The following is a 20,933-nucleotide window of genomic DNA, read 5'->3' as shown; positions in this document are numbered from 1 at the left end:
AGTATATCGTTATTTTTTGATGAAGAGTTCATAGTATACTATGTTGACTTTTTTCAATCAAAAACATCATAGTATAGTATGTCATCATTTTTTCATCAAAAACGTCATAGTAAAAAAAAAAACGATATACTAACGTATATCGTTATTTTTTTGATAAAAAAAAGTCATAGTATAGTATGTTGTTATTTTTCATCAAATACGTCATAGTATCGTATGTTGTCATCTTTTCATAGAAAATTCATAGTATGGTATGTCGTTTTTTTTTCATCAAATACGTCATAGTATACTATGTTGTCATTTTTTCATCAAAAACCTCATAGTATAGTATGTCGTCATTTTTTTCAGCAAAAACGTCATAGTATAGTATGTCGCTTTTTTTCATGAAAACAGTCATAGTATACTATGTGGTTATTTTTTCATCAAAAATGTAATGTAATATGTTGCTATTTTTTCATAAAAAAGTCATAGTATAGTTTGTTGTTATTTTTCATCAAATACGTCATCGTATAGTATGTTATAATTTTTTCATCAAAAATTCATATTATGATATGTCGTTATTTTTTTCATCAAAAACGTCATAGAATAGTATGTTGTTATTTTTTTCATCAAAAATGTCATAGTATAGCACGTGGTCATTTTTGTCATAAAAAAGTCATAGTATAGTATGTCTTTATTTTTTCATCAAAAACGTCATAGTATAGTAAGTCGTTATTTTTTTCATAAAAACGGTCATAGTATAATATGTCTTTATTTTATCATTAAAAAAGTCATAGTATAGTATATCATTATTTTTTTCATAAAAAAAGTTATAGTATAGGTTGTCATCATTTTGTCATCAAAGACGTCATAGTATAGCATGTGGTTATTTGTTTCATAAAAAAACGTCATAGTATAGTATGTTGCTTTTTTTCATAAAAACAGTCATAGTATAGTATGTGGTTATTTTTTCATTAAAAAAAGTCATAGTATGATGGGGGGGGGGTTTCATAAAAAAGTCATAGTAAAGTATGTAGTTATGTTTTTCATCAAAAATGTCAGAGTATAGTATGTCGCTTTTTTTCATAAAAACAGTCATAGCATAGCATGTCATTATTTTTTCATAAAAAAACGTCACAGTATAGTATGTCGTTATTTTTTTCATAAAAAAAACTCATAGCATAGTATGTCGACTTTTTTTCATCAAAAACGTCATAGTAGTATGTTGTTATTTCTTCATCAAAAAAGTCATAGTATAGTATGTAGTTATCTTTTTTCATAAAAAAAGTAATTGTATAGTATGTTGTTATTTTTTCATTAAAAATGTCATAGTATAGTATGTCATTATTTTTTCCAACAAAAATGTCAGAGTATAGTTTGTTGCTTTTTTTCATAAAAACAGTCATAGTATAGTATGTGGTTATTTTTTCATAAAAAAAAAGTCATAGTATGATGGGGGGGTTTTTTCATAAAAAAGTCATAGTAAAGTATGTAGTTATGTTTTTCATCAAAAATGTCAGAGTATAGCATGTCGCTTTTTTTTCAGAAAAACAGTTACAGTATAGCATGTCAATATTTTTTCATAAAAAAACGTCATAGTATAGTTTGTGGTTATTTTTTCATAAAAAAAAAGTCATAGTATAGTATGTCGTTATTTTTTTCATAAAAAAGTCAGACTATAGTATATCGCTATTTTTTTTGTCAGAAAAGCAGTCATAGGATAGTATGTGGTTATTTTTTCAAAAAAAACCTCATAGTATAGTATGTAGTTATATTTTTCATAACAAACGTCATAGTATAGTATGTCGTTATTTTTTCATCAAAAACTTCATAGTATAGTATGTCATTATTTTTTCATCAAAAAAAGTCATTGTATGGGTTGTCATCATTTTCTCATCAAAAACGTCATAGTAGGCTATAGCATGTCGGTATTTTTTTTAACTAAAAACGTCATAGTATAGTATGTCGACATTTTTTCATCAAAAACGTCAGTATGTTGTTATTTCTTCATCAAAAACTTCATAGTAGAGTATGCTGTCATTTTTTCATCAAAAACGTCAGAGTCTAGTATGTTGCTATTTTTTTCATAAAAACAGTCATAGTATAATATGTCGTTATTTTTTCATTAAAGAAAAGTCATAGTGTAGTACAATGTTATTTTTTCATAAAAACAGTCATAGTATAGTATGTTGGCTTTTTTTCATAAAAAAAGTCATAGTATAATATGTGGTTATTTTCTCAAAAAAAAAAAAGTCATAGCATAGTATGTCGTTATTTGTCATAAAAAAAACGTCATAGTATAATATGTGTTTATTTTCTCAAAAAAAAAAAAAAAGTCATAGCATAGTATGTTGTTATTTGTCATAAAAAAAAAAGTCATAGTATAGTATGTCGTTATTTTTTCATCAAAAACGTCATAGTATACTTTGTTGTCATTTTTTTTAAATCAAAAACATCATAGTATAGCATGTCGGTATTTTTTTCACTAAAAACGTCATAGTATAGTATGTCGACTTTTTTTCATCAAAAACGTCAGTATGTTGTTATTTCTTCGTCAAAAACTTCATAGTAGAGTATGCAGTCTTTTTTTCATCAAAAACATCAGAGTCTAGTATGTTGCTATTTTTTTCATAAAAACAGTCATAGTATAGTATGTCGTTATTTTTTCATTAAAGAAAAGTCATAGTGTAGTACATCGTTATTTTGTCATAAAAACAGTCATAGTATAGTATGTCGGTTTTTTTTCATAAAAAAAGTCATAGTATAATATGTGGTTATTTTCTCAACAAAAAAAAAGTCATAGCATAGTATGTCATTATTTGCCATAAAAAAAAGTCATACTATAGTATGTCTATATTTTTTTTATCAAAAACGTCATAGTATACTATGTCGTCATTTTTTAAATCAAAAACGTCATAGTATAGTATGTCGTTATTTTTTTCATTAAAAAAAGTTATTGTATAGGTTGTCATCATTTTTTCATCAAAAACGTCAAAGTATAGCATGTCGTTATTTTTTTCATTGAAAACGTCATAGTATAGTATGTCGCCATTTTTTTTCATAAAAACAGTCATAGTATAGTATGTCATAATTTTTCATCAAAAATGTAATAGTATCCTATGTTGCTATTTTTTTCATAAAAAAGTCATAGTATAGTATGTTATAATTTTTTCATCAAAAATTCAGATTATGGTATGTCAACTTTTTTTCATCAAAATGTCATAGTATAACATTTCGTTATTTTTTCATCAAAAACGTCATAGAATAGTATGTTGTTATTTTTTTCATCAAAAATGTCATAGTATAGCACGTGATCATTTTTTTCATAAAAAAAGTCATAGTATAGTATGTCTTCATTTTTTTCATCAAAAACGTCATAGTATAGTATGTCGTTATTTTGTTCATAAAAACATCATAGTATAGTATGTCATTATTTTGTCATTAAAAAAGTCATAGCATAGTATGTGGTTATTTTTTTCATAAAAAAGTTATAATATAGGTTGGCATCATTTTGTCATCAAAGACTTCATAGTATAGCATGTCGTTATTTTTTTCATTAAAAACGTCATAGTATAGTCTGTCGACTTTTTTTCATTAAAAAAAAGTCAAAGTGTATTACATCATTATATTTCCATAAAAACTGTCATAGTATAGTATGTCAGGGTTTTTTTTCATAAAAAAAAGTCATAGTATAATATGTGGTTATTTTTTCATCAAAAATGTCATAGTATACTATGTCGTCACTTTTTATCAAAAATGTCATAGTATGGTATGTCGTTATTTTTTTCATAAAAAAGTTATAGTATAGGTTGTCATCATTTTCTCATCAAAAACGTCATACTATAGCATGTTGTTATTTTTTTCTTAAAAAAAGTCATAGTATAGTATGTCGTTTTTTTCATTAAAAAAAAGTCATACTATAATATGTGGTTATTTTTTCATAAAAAAAGTTATACTATAGTATGTCGTTATTTTTTCATCAAAAACGTCATAGTATACTATGTCATCATTTTTTTATCAAAAACGTCATAGTATAGTATATCGTTATTTTTTCATCAAAAACGTCATAGTATATAGTATGTCGTTATTTTTTCATAAAAACAGTCATAGTATAGCATGTCATTATTTTTTTCATTAAAAACGTAATAGTATAGTATGTCGTTTTTTTCACAAAAAAAGTCATAGTATAATATGTGGTTATTTTTTTCATCAAAAACGTCATAGTATACTATGTCATCATTTTTTTTTATCAAAAACGTCATAGTATAGTATATCGTTATTTTTTTCATAAAAGAAAGTTATAGTATAGGTTGTTATCATTTTGTCATCAAAAACGTCATAGTATAGCATGTCGTTATTTTTTTCATAAAAAACGTCATAGTATCGTATGTCATTACTTTTTTTCATTAAAAAAATTCATAGTATAGTATGCAGTCATTTTTTCATCAAAAATGTCAGAGTCTAGTATATCGCTATTTTTTTTCATAAAAACAGTCACAGTATGGTATGTCATTATTGTGTCATAAAAAACGTCATAGTATAGTATGTCATTATTTTGTAATTAAAAGTCATAGCATAGTATGTCATTATTTTTCCATGAAAGAAGTCATAGTATAGTATGTCGTTATTTTTTTCATCAAAAACATCAGAGTATAGTATGTCGCTTTTTTCTCTCATAAAAACAGTTATAGTATAGTATACTATAACTTTTCATAAAAAAGTCATAGTATAGTACGTCATTATGTTTTCATAAAAAAAAGTCATAGTATAGTATGTCGTTATTTTTTCATCAAAAAAGTCATAGTATAGTATGTCACTTTTTTCCCCCATAAAAACAGTCATAGTATAGTATGTCGTTATTTTTTCATTAAAAAAAGTCATAGTATAGTATGTGGTTATTTTTTCATAAAAAAAAGTCATACTATAGTATGTCGTTATTTTTTCATCAAAAACGTCATAGTATACTATGTCATCATTTTTTTATCAAAAACGTCATAGTATAGTATGTTGTTATTTTTTTCTTAAAAAAAGTCATAGTATAGTATGTCGTTATTTTTTTCATAAAAAAAGTTATAGTATAGGTTGTCATCATTTTGTCATCAAAAACGTCATAGTATAGCATGTCATTATTTTTTTCATTAAAGAAAGTTATAATATAGGTTGTTATCATTTTGTCATCAAAAACGTCATAGTATAGCATGTCATTATTTTTTTCATTAAAAACGTAATAGTATAGTATGTCGTTTTTTTCACAAAAAAAGTCATAGTATAATATGTGGTTATTTTTTCATAAAAAAAGTCATACTATAGTATGTCGTTATTTTTTCATCAAAAACGTCATAGTATACTATGTCATCATTTTTTTTATCAAAAACGTCATAGTATAGTATGTCGTTATTTTTTCATCAAAAACGTCATAGTATATAGTATGTCGTTATTTTTTCATAAAAACAGTCATAGTATAGTATGTTGTTATTTTTTTCATCAAAAATGTCATAGTATGTCGTTATTGTTTCATGAAAAAAGTCATAGTAGCCTATAGTATGTCGCTATTTTTTTTCATCAAAAACATCAGAGTATAGTATGTTGGGGTTTTTTCATTAAAAAAAAGTCATAGCATAGTATGTCTGTATGTTTTTCATCAAAAATTCAGTGTAGTATGTCGACTTTCTTTCATCAAAAACACCAGAGTACAGAATGGTTTTTTTTTCACAAAAAAAGTCATAGTATAGTATGTCGTTATTTTTTCATCAAAAACGTCATAGTATAGTATGTCGTTATTTTTTCATGAAAAGTCATCGTAGCCTATAGTATGTCGTTATTTTTTCATAAAAACAGTCATAGTATAGTATGTTGTTATTTTTTCATCAAAAATGTCATAGTATAGTATGTCGTTATTGTTTCATGAAAAAAGTCATAGTAGCCTATAGTATGTCGCTATTTTTTTTCATCAAAAACATCAGAGTATAGTATGTTGGGGTTTTTTCATAAAAAAAAAGTCATAGCATAGTATGTCTTTATGTTTTTCATCAAAAATTCAGTGTAGTATGTCGACTTTTTTTCATCAAAAACATCATAGTATGGTATGTCGTTATTTATTTCATTATAAACGTCATAGTATAGCATGTCGACTTATTTTATCAAGTGTCATAGTATTGTATGTTGTTATTTTTTTGATAAAAAAATCATAGTATAGTATGTCGACTTTTTTTCATCAAAAACGTCACAGTATAGTATGTCACTATTTCTTTCATAAAAATAGTCATAGTATAGTATGTCATTATTTTTTTATCAAAAATTCATAGTATAGTATGTTGACTTTTTTTCATCAAAAACGTCATAGTACAGTATGTCGTTATGTTTTTCATTAAACACGTCATAGTATAGTATGTCATTATTTTTTCCATAAAAAAGTCATGGCACCCCATGTCAACTTTTTGTCATCGAAAACGTCATAGTATAGTATGTTATTTTTTTCATTAAAAAAAAGTCATAGTATAGTATGGCAAAAAAATGTAATACTATAGTGTGTCAGAAAAATCACTGCAAAGTTTTTCCAAAAATGTCATAGTATAGTATTCCAGAAAATGATAGTATAGTATCCCGACAGTAATCCCGACCCATGCTCATTGAGGAAGAGGGAAAAAAAAAACAGCAACAGGTCATAGTGCCTAGTATTTTATTTCCTGAAGACAAATTTCATACAATAAAACATTCCATCACAATCCAAATGAAAGTCCACCCAAAGAGAAGTCACCTGCTATGTAATCCTGTGATCTTGGTTAAAACATGATTTGTTATCACGTACAATTCTCTGCCAAAGCTTCAGACCAGAAAACCATAATCTATGACAAAATAATGATCATTATTATGTGACAAAAACAGGTGGACTTCCCTCTTTGTTATGTCCATCCTTTGAGTGCAGTCTAGAAGGTGCATACTTGGTCCATCACTACTTAACCATTCAGTGTTGAAGGCGCGGCTCCAGAATTTGTCTCTTAATCACATTATGGGCTTTGCTCCTTGTTTGGAGCTTTGGAAGAGAGCATCTCAGTTCAGAACGTGATCACAGGATTAACCAGAGGGCAACTCCACTTAAGTCCCAAAATGTCCCACACATCAGGTACGCAAACATCATCCATGAATACAAAAACAACCGCCAAAGTATTCTAGTAGCCACTGTCTCTAAATAACAAAGTTTAAAACGTGATGAGAAAATAAACCAAGTTATACTTGTGTAATGTTTTAGTAATTGTTAGTTGGCTATTGAAACGACATGATAGCATGGTTAATTTATATTACACCACTTCCCAACACCTTTGCCGACCTAACGCTGAGACAACTACGTAGCATATGAGAGTGCAGACGATTACTGAGCATGCACTTGTTTACCTGTAGAATATGCAGTTATTGAAGCAGACACTGCAGCTGTCATTACTATGTATCCCTCTCCCATCTATCAACAGCATGTTTCAACCCTTTAAATACTGATACTTGAGGTAAAGTAACTGCTTTAGCAGTTCAGCCAGACTTTTTCTTTTAGACTTGCCACAGAAAGAAACCATTGCATAATAAAACGATGAAAGCAGTAACAAAAAGAGCCGATTCTTCATAGGACTATACATATACACATTATAATCTCTTTTTTTTTATTTTTACAATATGGAGCCATCCATAATTGCTGCTGCCACAGTCCCCTGTCTGTAAGAGCATTTTCTGAGAGAGAAAATTTACAGTATCGCACATTATCTGCCAGCAGAGCCTAAAGTGACTCAGCTTCCAAGAGTCCCTGTCATCCCAGCATCCTGCAGGAGCTCTTATATTGCTTTAACATTGTCAGCAAGTTACCATCTACAAGGTCGCATAGTCCTCAATTATATTAAAATAATCTAGTGGTGTCACAACATCAACAGATATTGGATATGGTGCATGATGAGCAAACTGCTAAAACACAGCAACGAAGGCTTTTTATCCCTTTACCTGGCTGATAATGCAAGTAGGACTTGTTTTTAACCGGAATAATTATCACATTATCACATCCGACAAACAAGGGCCAGGTGTGCAGATTAAAGATAGTTTTTCAGTCAAATATCTGCAGGCCACAGTGAAAAGCTAACGGCTTTCTCAAAAAGGCCCCAAAGCCTGAGTAAAACATGCACGTTATTGTGTCCTCATGCATCCTCTCGAGCTCTGCGCGGCTCAATCGGCCACACAAGAGTCAACAACCAGACTAAAGTCTAACCTGCGTCCCTGAAGTCCCTCAGCCTTTGGAGCCACTCTGACCAGCACGTCAGGGTTTCTATTCATAGCTCCAGATTTGTTTGAAGTTTCTGTGCGGCCAGTGGCAGTGGATGAAATAGAAAATCATTTACAGTCTCAACAGATCCCTTTAACTCTATCAAGACAATCACCAAATATCAGCAGTGCCATAAAAGAACATGTGGTTGTGGATATTTCCATAATGATGAGATGGGCACTAATAAAAAGACCATTATGTGACCATTCTTTTTTCCAATTTGTACATACTTAACACTATTATATACCATAGAAATATATAAATATTATAAAATCTTTTTTTTTTTTTCCTTTTTAAACGATGAGCAAGCACTGGCATGCTACTTGATTCCAACGAGATTTCTAGTCATAAAATCGGTATGTTGCAGGATAGAGAAGGTTTCAGCATCTCTGTGTGGGTGTATGTGTAAAAAACCTGAACAGGAAGTCAGATTTTGGCTATTTATGTTGTGTTTCTTGTTGAAATTCAGTACTGCTCAAATTGGCTATGTGGCAAAGAGGTGAAAATAAAAACTGATGGGGCTGAATCTGAGCTTGGAACTGTGTAACAGTCATATCTGAAGCTAAGTGAGGCCAGTTTGGTAAGGGATACTTCCCTTTTCACAATTCATTGTCCTGTTCTCAACACACCCTCTGAGGTCAGCTCGTCAGGGGAGAAAATCATCCATCTTGAAGGGTAAACCATACTGCTGCGGGACGGTTGAGTGATGAGTGTGTACGGGGGGGAGGGCAGCCATCACGATGGTGGGGCGTTCTGGTTCTGGTATATGGATGCCTTGTCTTTCAAAAGGTCCAGACATAGATGACAGCTCCAGCTCCCTGAGGGCCAAAATGACAGACAAAATTCTATTAATGCCAGAGATGTTTAAAGCTTTGATCCTAGAGTAGGCGCCGCAGCCCACTAACTGATTCATGAAGGAAAGTTGTCCTACAAGTAATGCTGGATATTAAACCTCAATAATTTTTTGTCATTGAATGAAATGTCTTTTTGCTTTTTGTATAGAAACAAAACCCACTGAATACATTTTCCTGTATCAGCGTGAAAACTGACTAAAAGACGTTCATTAAACTAAAGTACTCAATTTGTAAAAATAATACTACGGGTGTTATCAAAAGTCGGATGACCGACGCTACAATCATAAATTGAAAGTGTCAGCTCTGTATAGCAGCAGCAGCGTCGCAGCACAGAGCTCTGCCAGAAGCAAGCTGGGACCTTATGGCAAGAAAACATTCATTGACCAATGCTGGATAGAGGAAGATAGATGATAGAGATGAGAGAGAGATAGATGATACAGGAAGTCATCATCAGTTGGAAGGCGTATCCCGTCAGAGGAGAGATATGAAGGAGGAGGGAGCCACTGCGGAGCCTGAGCCACAGCCCAAAAGAAAGAAAACTTAAGCAAGTTTATCATAACTAAAAGCAGGCGCTGCCACAGCTACACAAACTGCTCTTGTTGTATTTTATTCAAAGTAACAGGAAGATCTAAAGATCTAACGTTAAAGATTAAAGTAAGCGCTCTACAGACAATGAGCATCATCAACACGTACCTTTTTTTGTTTAGTTTGTTTATTCTTGGATCAGATAGTACCTGATTTAATTGAACATTTTTTCCAATTTTACACTATTTCTTTTAGTTTGTGTTTTGACAGCATTTAACATTAAAAACTCTTTACATCTTTTGTTTAATGAAAACGAAGGTTTTATAGAAAGCATGTTTTTATTTGTTGCTTTTATCTGCAGGAAGCCAATATGCTTTCAGAAGCTACTAAGGATGTAGAATCAATACAAGTATTTAGTATAGATACCTGCAGTGTTGTGAAGCAACACAAGTGAACAAACGTCTGCGTCGTCTGAGCTCTATAGCAGGCCTTCAGGCAGTGTTGTACAAGCTTGGTTTACTCTGTGAAAGACTTGTGGTGCTAGTATTCTTCCTTCTTTACTGAGCCTTTAAACGACTGAAAACTGCTTTTCAGACTACACAGTCCTAGCTCTACATCCCTGTCAATAACTATGGCTGGGTTATCATTAAGAAAAAGCTACACCAATGCCAGTAGTCTTAAAGTATTACTGACACCAACAGTGTACTTCATTCCATACCAGTAATATGAATGGGGTGGTGTGTAGTAGCTATACTTTGAACATTTGGTGGCATCTCAGCATGCTCAACTACCAACTCCGTCAAATAAAGCACACAGTGACAAGACTAACTGTTAGCATCACACGGCTATAGTTACCTAGCGGTTATGAACGGTTTTATTGACAGTTGAGTTAAGTTGTTTTGGTGTCAGTGTGAGTTTGTTGGGACCGTTTATGGGCTCTGTGTTGGATGTTAGCTGCTGCTGCTTCATTAGCTTGTGCTTAAACTGAGCTTGGGAAACAGCAGCAACAGAAAGTTTGCTTAATTATGGCAGGAAATCGGGACAGTCTGAGATAAGATCCTTGGCGCAAAAAGAATGCAGGTATTGTCTGACTGGATAAGTTTCAATAGTACTCAATACTCAGTTATTTCGGTAGAAACCTTAATGGTATTAATATATCCAGCCCTGTCACTAATGTCCTTTGTTTTGATACGTTCAGTTTTTACACATGTGGTGATCTTACCCTCTGGAGGTTCAGACATGGGTGGGTTGAGACAGTACATGTGATAGCCTCTATCACAGTCGTCACAGAACAGAAGCTGATCCTGGAAGAAACAGGACAACATAAAACACTTCAGACTTCAGCACTCTACAGTACACACAATATCTGAATGTAGGTAAACTCACGTCGTTCTCTGAGGTGCCGCACATGTTGCAGCACTTGCACTCTATGCACTGCCAGCGGTACGTCTTCACAGCGGCCATCATTACAGGAGTGAACTGCAGGCAGGACGGGTGGCCTGTGTGTAGAAAAATGTTTGTCACATGAGTTTGCTGCAAAGGTTTCTACTTTTTCCTGTTGTTACTTTATTCTTTTATTCCCTAACATACCTGAGCGTCCACAGTCGGAGCAGGACACCAACTCTTCTGACTGGCCAGTTTTGTGATTGGTTTTGGAGTCTCCCAGGCAAAAGTCACAGTAATTATTAGGCAACGCGAGACCATCTGGGCCTTTCTTGGGGGCTGAGAAACAAGATGAAAACACCCAGAGAGCATCAGTGCTCAGCCTCTCTTAAGTCCAGCTCTACACTGAACCCAGCAATCTAATGGTGAAATCTGGGCGCACAGTAAATGATCTCTTACTTTTAGGCTCATCGGGCAGCGGCAGGGGGGGCTCACTGATCTCCATCTCTTCCTTCTCCTCACCCTCCTCCTCAGCCAGGTGGGAGTGGGCGTAGTGGTAGCTCAGGCCGGGACGGTTCTTGTAGCGCTTCCCACAGACTGCCACCAAAACCAGAAAATACAACGTGTATGAAAACAAAGAATAAGTAAAGTCCATGATAAATAAAGTCGGGGTGAAAGGGGGATGACTCAGGAAGGAGTGTTTACTTCTGACTAAAAGAGTAACTTAAATAGTTTCTTTCACTGTATCATTTCTATCGTCCAGATTATTGTCAAAAGAACTTTGGGGGACATTTCACAGGAATTTAGTGAGCCAAACTGTAGCTAAATGAGCACGGTCTATTTGCAGCATTAACCAGGACGCCCGTAACTGTAACAATCTAAAAATGATTTATGGGGAACTGCACCAATCTTACACATCAAGTCTGTTTACAGGTCTTTGAGAGCACTACTGAATATGTGAAAAAAAAGTTGCAGAAAGTCTTTTGTGGCCCTAAAGGGAGCTGCATGAAGTCTGATAAATTGCATCAAGTGATGTCACCTGAGTCAGTGATGGCTGGGGTCAAAGACTGCAAGTTGGGGGTGAGGAGTTAAATGGAAATCAGTTTACCAGACTTAGCTGCTCCACATCTCTGTTTAAGGGTACATTAGCCACTACTAGCATAACACACTCCAACTGAACTGTCAGCCAAGTTGCATTATGGGTAATGTAGTACCAGGAAAAAGAATGCATGGGATAATAAAGACAATACACCTTTTTAAAAACTATACATCGCAAGCTTGAAAGTGCGATGTTAAAATTGGTGGAGTACTCTTTTAAGACATATGTTGGTATAACATGATAAGACTTAATCAGTTTTGAGTGATGACGATGTGTTTGGGACAACAAGAAAATCTCTTAAAAGCCCAACACGTTTCTGTGATAACCTGCTTTGTGTTTACTATCTGGATATCCACAGTGACATCAGTATCGAGAGGGTATCTGACACTTAAATTTAATGCTCCTTTCATACCTTTTGGAGATACTTTTTTATCCATATTTAAGACTGATTTTTGGACAAATCACCTGTTTCTTATTCAAGAGTAAATATAAAGGTAAGTAGTATATATGTGCTTCCATGCAGTGGTAGATTTTATGTAGGAATACTGTACGGTTATAAGACTGCAATATGTTTATCTACATTTTGTCAACAGATAAGTACAAAGTCAGAGATATTATGAGGTTCAGTAGTAGGTTTAAAGATTTGTAACATCAGAAATGTGGACTTTCACGCAGAAGAGCTTAATTTATTCCAACAATAAGAGGTTGAAAGATGGAAAAATTAAACTAGATAAAATGTTTGTGCAGTTAAGACCTCACAACTTCAAATTTAAGACTTTTCAGTGACATTTAGGGCCTGATATTTGTAACATTTCAGACATTTTAAGACTTTTTAAGGACCTGAAGACATTAGAGGAAAAGATGAAGAATTATGAAGCGGTCCGGAAATGTATAGATTATGCTCTGAGGCAATGGCATGTGTCATCACATCCTGCTCTGTATTTGGGCACAACGTTAAGATAACATCTCAGTCACTGGCACTGCTGGCACCCGTGTGTTAGAACAACAGTTTCAATTTCTTCAATTTAGGACAAGAGCCTGACAAGCACAACAGCTCCTATTGCTCTGAATAATAAAGTTTCTGATCTGAATTTATTCTGTGTTAATCAGGGGGTAAGAGAGGCCAGTGGGGTGGTGTGAGGAGGACTTACTGACTTTAAGAGGGACAAAGATGCCACTGTTTGCAGCCATCGTCACAGAGGGTGTGTGAGCTAAGGTTTGTCATAAGATAACGCCCAAAGGCAAACTACTTCTTCTTTCACTTCCACACTTTCTCTCATTTTCATTTCCTCAAAAGGCTTAAGTTGTACTTCTTCAAACTATGGACGGTTTTCCCCCAGAGGATCTTAGCAATGTCGCTAAAGTCACAGCTAGTCACATGCCGAGTGATTGTGTGCACAGAGATTTGGAAAAACACTCCCCAAAAGTCAAACAGGCATCAAACTGACTCGAAACAAAGGCAGCAGCTCACTCTAAAGCATGGAACGTGGGATGAGACATTACAGGGTGCAAAGGTGGTGAAGAGGAATAAAGGCAAAAAAAAAAACAAGCAAGGAAAAAAATGAAATTGCACACATCAAAAAGCGAGACAAAAGAAAGCACAGAGAGAAAAAACAACAGCAGGATCCTAGCTTATCTAAATCTGTGGGACGTTCAGGGCCAGATTAAGGGGGAAAAATTACTTTCATGGGCCACAGCTTATTTTTTGTAAGCTGAGACAGCTCATACCTTTAGCCGATTACAAACTCCAGTTTAATTAGGGTGTACAATAACATGGTCTTGCCCTTTTCTAAATCCACTTAATCACATTTAAGTAAATGACAGAACAAAACACGTAAGAACTGAACTAAACAAAAAGCAAATCTACTTGGTAACATGGACAGAAAATTAAAACAGGCAGTGAAGACAAAAGACAAGGCAGACAGGAGTAAAAAGGAATGAGAGAAATATACCTCTTTCAGAAGGTTTTGAAATATGCTTTTGTTTGATAGTGTCTGAAAGAGAGAAGAGAAGGAGAAGAGAGAGCACAGACAGAGACTCAGAGAAATAGGCTCATAGACTGACAGAGGATCAGTCAGTCAGTCAGTCTGTCAGTCAGCGCTACTGAGAGCTGCAGCTCAAAGTGAAAATGCTTCACAAAAGAGGAAAAAAACACACATCGAGCAGTACGGATACATAGTCTGACAACACCAAAGAAGTGGAAGAAACAATTCCCCCCCAGCCCACGGAAAGATTTGAAATGCAGGTTAAAGGAAAGTATGACATCATAATGACACATGAAACAACACAGCTGAGCCTGGACTAGCTTTATAAATATCAGATTAAGCTAACAGAGAGCAGAGAGAAGATGGAGGAGACCATGACGAGAGAGAAGGAGGGAGAAGATGAAAAGGAGGGTGATAAAGAATGAGGACTCTGGGCAAAATCTTGCTTGATTAGATTATAAACATTACAGCTATTAACATCTGCAGTGACCCTCTGCTCTGTCCCGAGTTCACATGCTCTCCTCTCTCACCCCCCCAGAACTCACTGTCACAGGCATACGGCTTGTCTCGATCTTCCAGGGCTGCTGTGTCCAGCTTCTTCCTGTTACCGGCCACTCCTCGACCCTGAGGACAAAGACATTAACCGCTTTTACACCGCCTCTTCCAAGTGGGAATTTCACGCTGTTATTTTGCCTAAACATGCTGTGTAAAATGTACAGTTGCGAAATGGGAGGACAGACGCCTTTAAGCCAGCATCAGAGGTAGTAACAGCGCCAACACTATGTCTGTATAAACAGGACAGCCGGCAGGACGGGAACATGGGCAGCACGGGTTTGACGTTTCGGTGACAAGCTATGTGTGCAGCCCACATCCAGTAGCTGATAGCAGTTAGCAGCTAACTCAAAAAAGAAGAACAGCTGCCCAAAATGAAGCTCCAGAAGCTCCTTAGCCTCTGAGCAGAGGACGAGATCAACTGCCGTATAACAGAGACGGTAAGTGACTGTTACTGTCATGTTATGCCGTTCTTATTGTTTATAAAGCGCTGCAGACGTGTATGTTGTATGTCACAGTTGACACCAACGGTGCTGGCATGCTCTCTAAAATCATACACTCGAGTGGCATGTTCCCGCCGTCATTTGTTTCTGTGTAAAAATGCAAAGGAGGCAAAAAGATGGGACTTCGTAGCAGCCCTACAGCGTGACCTCTGTGTAAAAAGGTCTACAGACAGTCTGGGAGTTCTTTACCTTCCCCTTCCCCTTGCCTCTTCTTTTAGGCGTGTCTTCCTCGTAGTCTTCATCATCCAGGTCATCCAGGAAGTCATCGGGCTCGAGGATTCTCTGTGTTGAGGCAATGACCAAATGAGAAAGTCAAATTATTTTCTTGACTCCAAACATATCTTATGCCTGAGGCCCAATTCAGACCAAAAATTTAAGATGAGATTTTGTTTTCGAACGTTGTTTACTGGCCTGTCTCAGCTTGATTTAAGCTGGGTGATGGTGTCGCATGCGACTCAGTTTATCAAGTTGCGAGTGGCTTGTTTTAAGTATCTTGCCTTCAACATACACACTGAAGGAGCCAGGAATCAAACTGCTGATCTTCAGATTAGCGGATGACCTTCTCTACCTCCTGAGCTACGTTGCAGACCGGCGTATTGTAAATAGTTGCAATTATCACTGCACGGTGGTGCAATGGTTAGCATTGTTGCCTGGTTCAAACATGGGATGAAGGGTCCGAACCTTGGGGTGCGGGAGCCCTTCTGAGCAGAGTTTGCATGTTCTCCCTGTGTCAGCGTGAGTTTTCTCTGAGTACTCCGGCTTCCTCCCACAGTCCAAAGACATGCAGGTTAATTGGTGACTCTTAATTGGCCGTAGGTGTGAATGTGAGTGTGAATGGTTGTCTGTCTCTATGTGTCAGCCCTGTGATAGTCTGGCGACCTGTCCAGGGTGTACCCTGCCTCTTGCCCAATGTCAGCTGGGATAGGCTCCAGCCCCCCGCGACCCCTGACAGGATAAGCAGTTACGGAAAATGAATAAAATAATCAATGACCGACTGGTCTCGTCACAAATCTTTGGTCTGAACAGGACTTTGTGCTGATAACAAGAACCTTTCTAATCCTTGCAGCAGGGTTCAGGCCTCCGGTGTAGTCACTTGTGTTTGAATCCTCCTCAGACCCTCGGAGCTCTGTGGTCGTCCGTTTTTCCACTGACTCCCCCTTGAGCAGGGCCTCCAGGCTGCTGCCATCCGCTGACAAGACAGCATCCTTCTTCAGTCCTACGTCTACCTCTATAAATAAAACACAATGAGTTAGGACAGGAGCACGAAAGCAAAACACTTAGATGCATATTTTACCAGAAAACACGCACATAGACAGTGGTGCTTTTTCACTGAGGCACATCCTGATGCATACATCTGCCCTTACAAGCATTAAACATGTCAATTTTGCGTGAATTCTTACAGTTGTTCTTGAACACCTGGAAAGCATATCCTTTTATAGCTGTTTTCTTGAAGGCTAACATGAGTTGGATGATGTGGTACCTGACTTGAGAGGAGGGAAGATAAGCCGGGGGTCCTCATGAGAATGAGATCGCCGCTTCTTCCTCCACCTCCTGGATGGGTACGTGTAGAGCTGCCCTGGAGCCATGCCTGGGGGACATCAGAACACACTCATCTACATAACACTGAACCCATTTTAATGAAAAACTTGTCAGCTTTTTCTGACAAACTGACACAGCTTGTTAGCATAATTAGCATCCTCACTTAAACCTAAAGGGCAGATTTAGCTGCAAGCTTGATTAAATTACACTCGGCTCATTGAAAAACATTTGTGCTTGACTCTATGAAGATTTCACTCTCCAAACATTTTAATTAACTTTCATGAGCTGCTGTATTTCTCTGCTTGATGTCAAGGAGTTTTTTCTTCCTACTGTTTTTAGCTTCAAAAAGTTATCACAAAAAACATGAAAGAGGATGGTGATATGAAAGACGCTAACAAGGCATTTTCATCTTAAGTGAAGCTAAAACACCCCATCTTTGCAATTTTGTCCTCATTGTTCCCTTTTCATCCATTCAGTTAATCTCAAAAAACATTTTTTAATCAGATAACCTTCAACCTAGAATTTTTCTTAACAGATCCAGGTGAATAAACTAAAATTAAATTCCTGTAGGGAGATGTACAGTTCATTTTGTGGCACACTAGACTACATATTTGTGTGTCTCACCTGGTCCCCTGTGTCTCTTTTCCATCCATATGTAGCAGTTGCTCTGCGCCACACCTGTCTGAGAGTCTAGGAAGGGCATTCGGACGCTCCTCTCCGCACAGAGCCTGGCGTTGTAGTTATGACATTGCTCCATGGCATCTCTGTAGTACTGCTCCCCCAACCTGGCACCACAAACCAGAGCCAGATGCTTGTTGTTATTCAGTCCATTATGGTTAAGACACAAAAATCAGTGGATGCGGGTATTACAAAACAAGTGCAGTCTTACTTGGAAACTTCTGAACCTCTCTTTCAGTTAGTCAAAACCCTGTTGTTTTTCTACCCTGTGATGCCACCTTGGAAAAAACGGCTCACTCACGAGACAGTGTCTTTGTACTCCAGACTAAATCATTAGTGAGAGTGCAACAGCAGGTGCTCCTTTGTTGGTACATCAACAGCAAAGAGCTTGGTAGTCAGCACAGTCACAAATGTGCTGTGTTTTCAATATAAATACATTCAGATACTGCTGTGAGATCAGTCCATTAAGGAGAGCCAAGGGCTGCATCATTTATTGCCTAATAAACAACTTTGGTTGCTTAATAGTTGGTCTCCATTGTCATCTTTTGTGTTTCACAATGCACCAAACATTTTCAATGGGAATCAGGTCTGGACTGCAGGCAGGCCAGTCTAGTACTTGCACTTGTTTACTATGAAGCCACGCTGTTGTAACACAGGCAGAATGTGCCTTGGTATTGTCTTGCTGTAATAAGCAGGGACGTCCCTAAAAAAAGAGCTGTCTGTATGGCAGGATATGTTACCATGGTTACTAAGAGCTTCGTATGGAGATAAATTTGTGTCAATATTATTTGTGTGAACAGATCGACAATCCATGTGTTCACGTGTAATCTGTAAATAAACACCTTCCACAAATACAAAAAAAGGTTGGAAACTCACAAAACTTTTTTGCAAATAAAAAATGGATCCGCAAAAAAAATCTGTGAATATATTTAATTAATTTACAAGTAAATGAAAAGCTTTTGTGAATATCTTCCTAAAATTTAGAACAGATATTTGTTTTTATTGGTGAATCTCAATTCTACACACAGTCTTTTATCATAAGTCATATTTTCAAAATGTTTTTTGATTTTACAAATCTTTTTTTGTATTTGCAGAGGGTGTTTGTCAGTCTGTTCACACAAAGAATATTGAGATCTGACTCTATTTGGGTATTTGCAGATCCGTTTTAAATTTGGAAAACAAATTTTTTTTTTTTAGTTTAGGGACTGTTGGTTATTTTTGAGGGGGAGAGAATAGTGCAAAAAGTATTTATTTGTATTTACTGTACTGTATTTTATTTATCTTATAGCAGATTTTGTTTTCTTTAAAAAAAAAAAAAAAGCCAAATTACACCATTTTTTCATAGCTAGAAACTGTAAAAACAGAAATTATAGTTGGATTTTCAAATTTCTGACGGTCTTTGGACACATGAGGTGCGATGACTGCTTCTTAATTCTTAAGAATTAAAATGACTTTATTCTACTTCTGATTTAAAAGTTGGCCAAAAATAAACCGGTTGCACAAACTAACCGGCATGCACAACAAGAGTGAAAAACTGAGGCTTTTTTCAACTACAGTATTTCATCTTCAACTTTTAACTTTCAAACTTCAAGGGGAAGTTTTAAAACTCTAATAACTAATTTATGGTGGAGGGAAGGTCAAGTATTTTCTGCCAGTCACTCAGGATGGCTCAAGAAAAAAATCTGTAGCTTCAGGGAGGGTCAAAATAAATAATTAATCATAATGAAATCATTTATTTTCAAAAATTAAGTTATACCCCAGTCACACTCCTGCTACGGTAAGTAAAGAACAGTCCCTTACAAATCTTTTTTTTTGTATTTGTGGAAAGTGTTTCATTTTACATATTACACATTAACACATAAACTGTCAATCTGTTCACACAAAAAATACTGAGATCTTACTCCATATTTGCATATCCATTTCATATTTGTTTTTTTTAGTTTAGGGACCGTTTGTTACTTATGATGAGGGAAGAGATAGCGTAAAAAGTATTTATTTGTACTTACTGTACTGTATTGTATTTATTTTACCACAGATTAATTCTTTCATTCATTCTACACCATTTATCACAGCCAGAAACTGCAAAAAACATAAATTATAGTTGGATATTTTTTTTTTTTTAATTTTTCGACAGTCCTTGGTCAAATGGCGTGCGACAAACGCTTATGTCAGAAAAAAAAGCACGACCAAATCTGAGCATTAAAAATACGCCATTTGCAAGAACTAATCAGTACGCACAACTTTTAACTTTCAAACATCAAGGGGAAGTTTTAAAAGTCTAATAACTAATTTATGGTGGAGTGAAGGTCATGTATTTTCTGACAGTCACTCGGGAAGGCTCAAGGAAATTTATTTGCAGCTTTAGGGAGGGTCCAAATAATAAAAATAATAAACTGAAATTGAAAAAAGTGAAGTCACATCCCTGCCACCCCCTCCTATGATAATTAAAGAACAGTCCCTTACATAAGTTTTTTGCATTTGTAGAAAGTGTTTCATATCTATTACACATTAACACACTGACAATTGATCTGTTCACACAAACAATACTGAGACACATCTGTCTCCACAGTTTAAGCCAAATGCTTGTAAACACCGTGAATCAACTTCTTATATCAGCCACCCTGAGCACCGCAAAGTCAACGGAAATGAAAGCACGTTTTAGTCAAACTGAATACAGGTCACTGAAAACTTTGACGTTGCGTTACACCTTCAAAGAGTTACTCTGTGTGAGTGATAAATGTGGTGTGTACAGTGTGTGTGAGCCGGGTGTGTGAAGATGAAAGGACTGATCTTCAAGGCCAGTCTTTCATTCATTCTGAACTAGTTGGCGAGCCGCCACAGCCACGGCACTCCAGCCTGCGCTAACAGCGTTGGCCACAGCTTGTTAGCGTGAGAGCCACCTAGCTGCTGTACTTCACTGACGTTAGCACCGCGTTAGCTGTTAGGCTACAAACACACAACAAGTAGCTGTAATAGCTTAATAAATACACTTATAACCACACTGACGCATGTTGTATGACACAGACTCGTGATTCGTGTTTCTGCGTGTCTGCTAACTTACACTTCCATTCCAGGATGTGAACACACACACGACGGTCCGACGTTGGCTAACCTCACTAAGTCAGTGGGAATGTTGCTAAGCTAGCTAGCGACACGCTCAGTGACTGTATGGACATAGAGCCGCTGACGTGTGACCGCGGTGTGTGACAAGTAGCCAGGTGTAAGGTGAGTAGAAAAGTCCAACACTTACAGTTTGACAACATTCTCAACAACAGCTGCCATCTTGCTTTAATACACGGGGAAAGTGGCGCTGGGTAATGTGTGCCCTCTGTCAGGACTTGTAGGCAGACAGGGCTGGAACCTGGCATCTGGCGCCCCCTTCTATGGAGTTGTAGTATTGCTGGTGGTTTACGACACAAAGCTGCAAATCTGATTTCTGTTAAAAATGTTATTTATCAGCAGCTTATGTACACACAGGATGCATTATCTCTTAACCCTGTAAAGCCCAAATATTTTAAAAAATATTTTAATGCCTTAAGTATT

The 20,933-nt window shown here is 35.8% G+C and overlaps 1 protein-coding gene across 3 annotated transcripts; it reads right to left on the bottom strand.

Moving 5' to 3' along the window:
* Window positions 1-6,646: 6,646 nt before the first annotated feature.
* Window positions 6,647-20,755, bottom strand: dpf2 (double PHD fingers 2). Of its 3 annotated transcripts, none has more exons than XM_050041298.1 (12): window positions 20,641-20,755; window positions 17,337-17,497; window positions 16,654-16,761; window positions 16,223-16,401; window positions 15,363-15,455; window positions 14,664-14,742; window positions 14,086-14,127; window positions 11,494-11,631; window positions 11,242-11,373; window positions 11,038-11,150; window positions 10,874-10,955; window positions 6,647-9,090 (listed from the first exon to the last, which is right to left on the bottom strand). In XM_050041298.1, exons 1-12 carry the CDS (start codon window positions 20,670-20,672, stop codon window positions 9,008-9,010), a joined length of 1,242 nt encoding a protein of 413 aa, XP_049897255.1. In that variant the 5' UTR covers window positions 20,673-20,755; the 3' UTR covers window positions 6,647-9,007. The 3 variants fall into 3 exon arrangements, with proteins under 3 accessions (XP_049897255.1, XP_049897256.1, XP_049897257.1); XM_050041299.1 differs by lacking the exon at window positions 20,641-20,755 and adding an exon at window positions 20,452-20,632; XM_050041300.1 differs by lacking the exon at window positions 14,086-14,127.
* Window positions 20,756-20,933: the final 178 nt, after the last annotated feature.

This window comes from Epinephelus moara, chromosome 3, assembly GCF_006386435.1.
Source record: "Epinephelus moara isolate mb chromosome 3, YSFRI_EMoa_1.0, whole genome shotgun sequence".
NCBI lineage: Eukaryota > Metazoa > Chordata > Actinopteri > Perciformes > Serranidae > Epinephelus > Epinephelus moara.
This window is presented reverse-complemented; position numbering and strand designations above follow the sequence as displayed.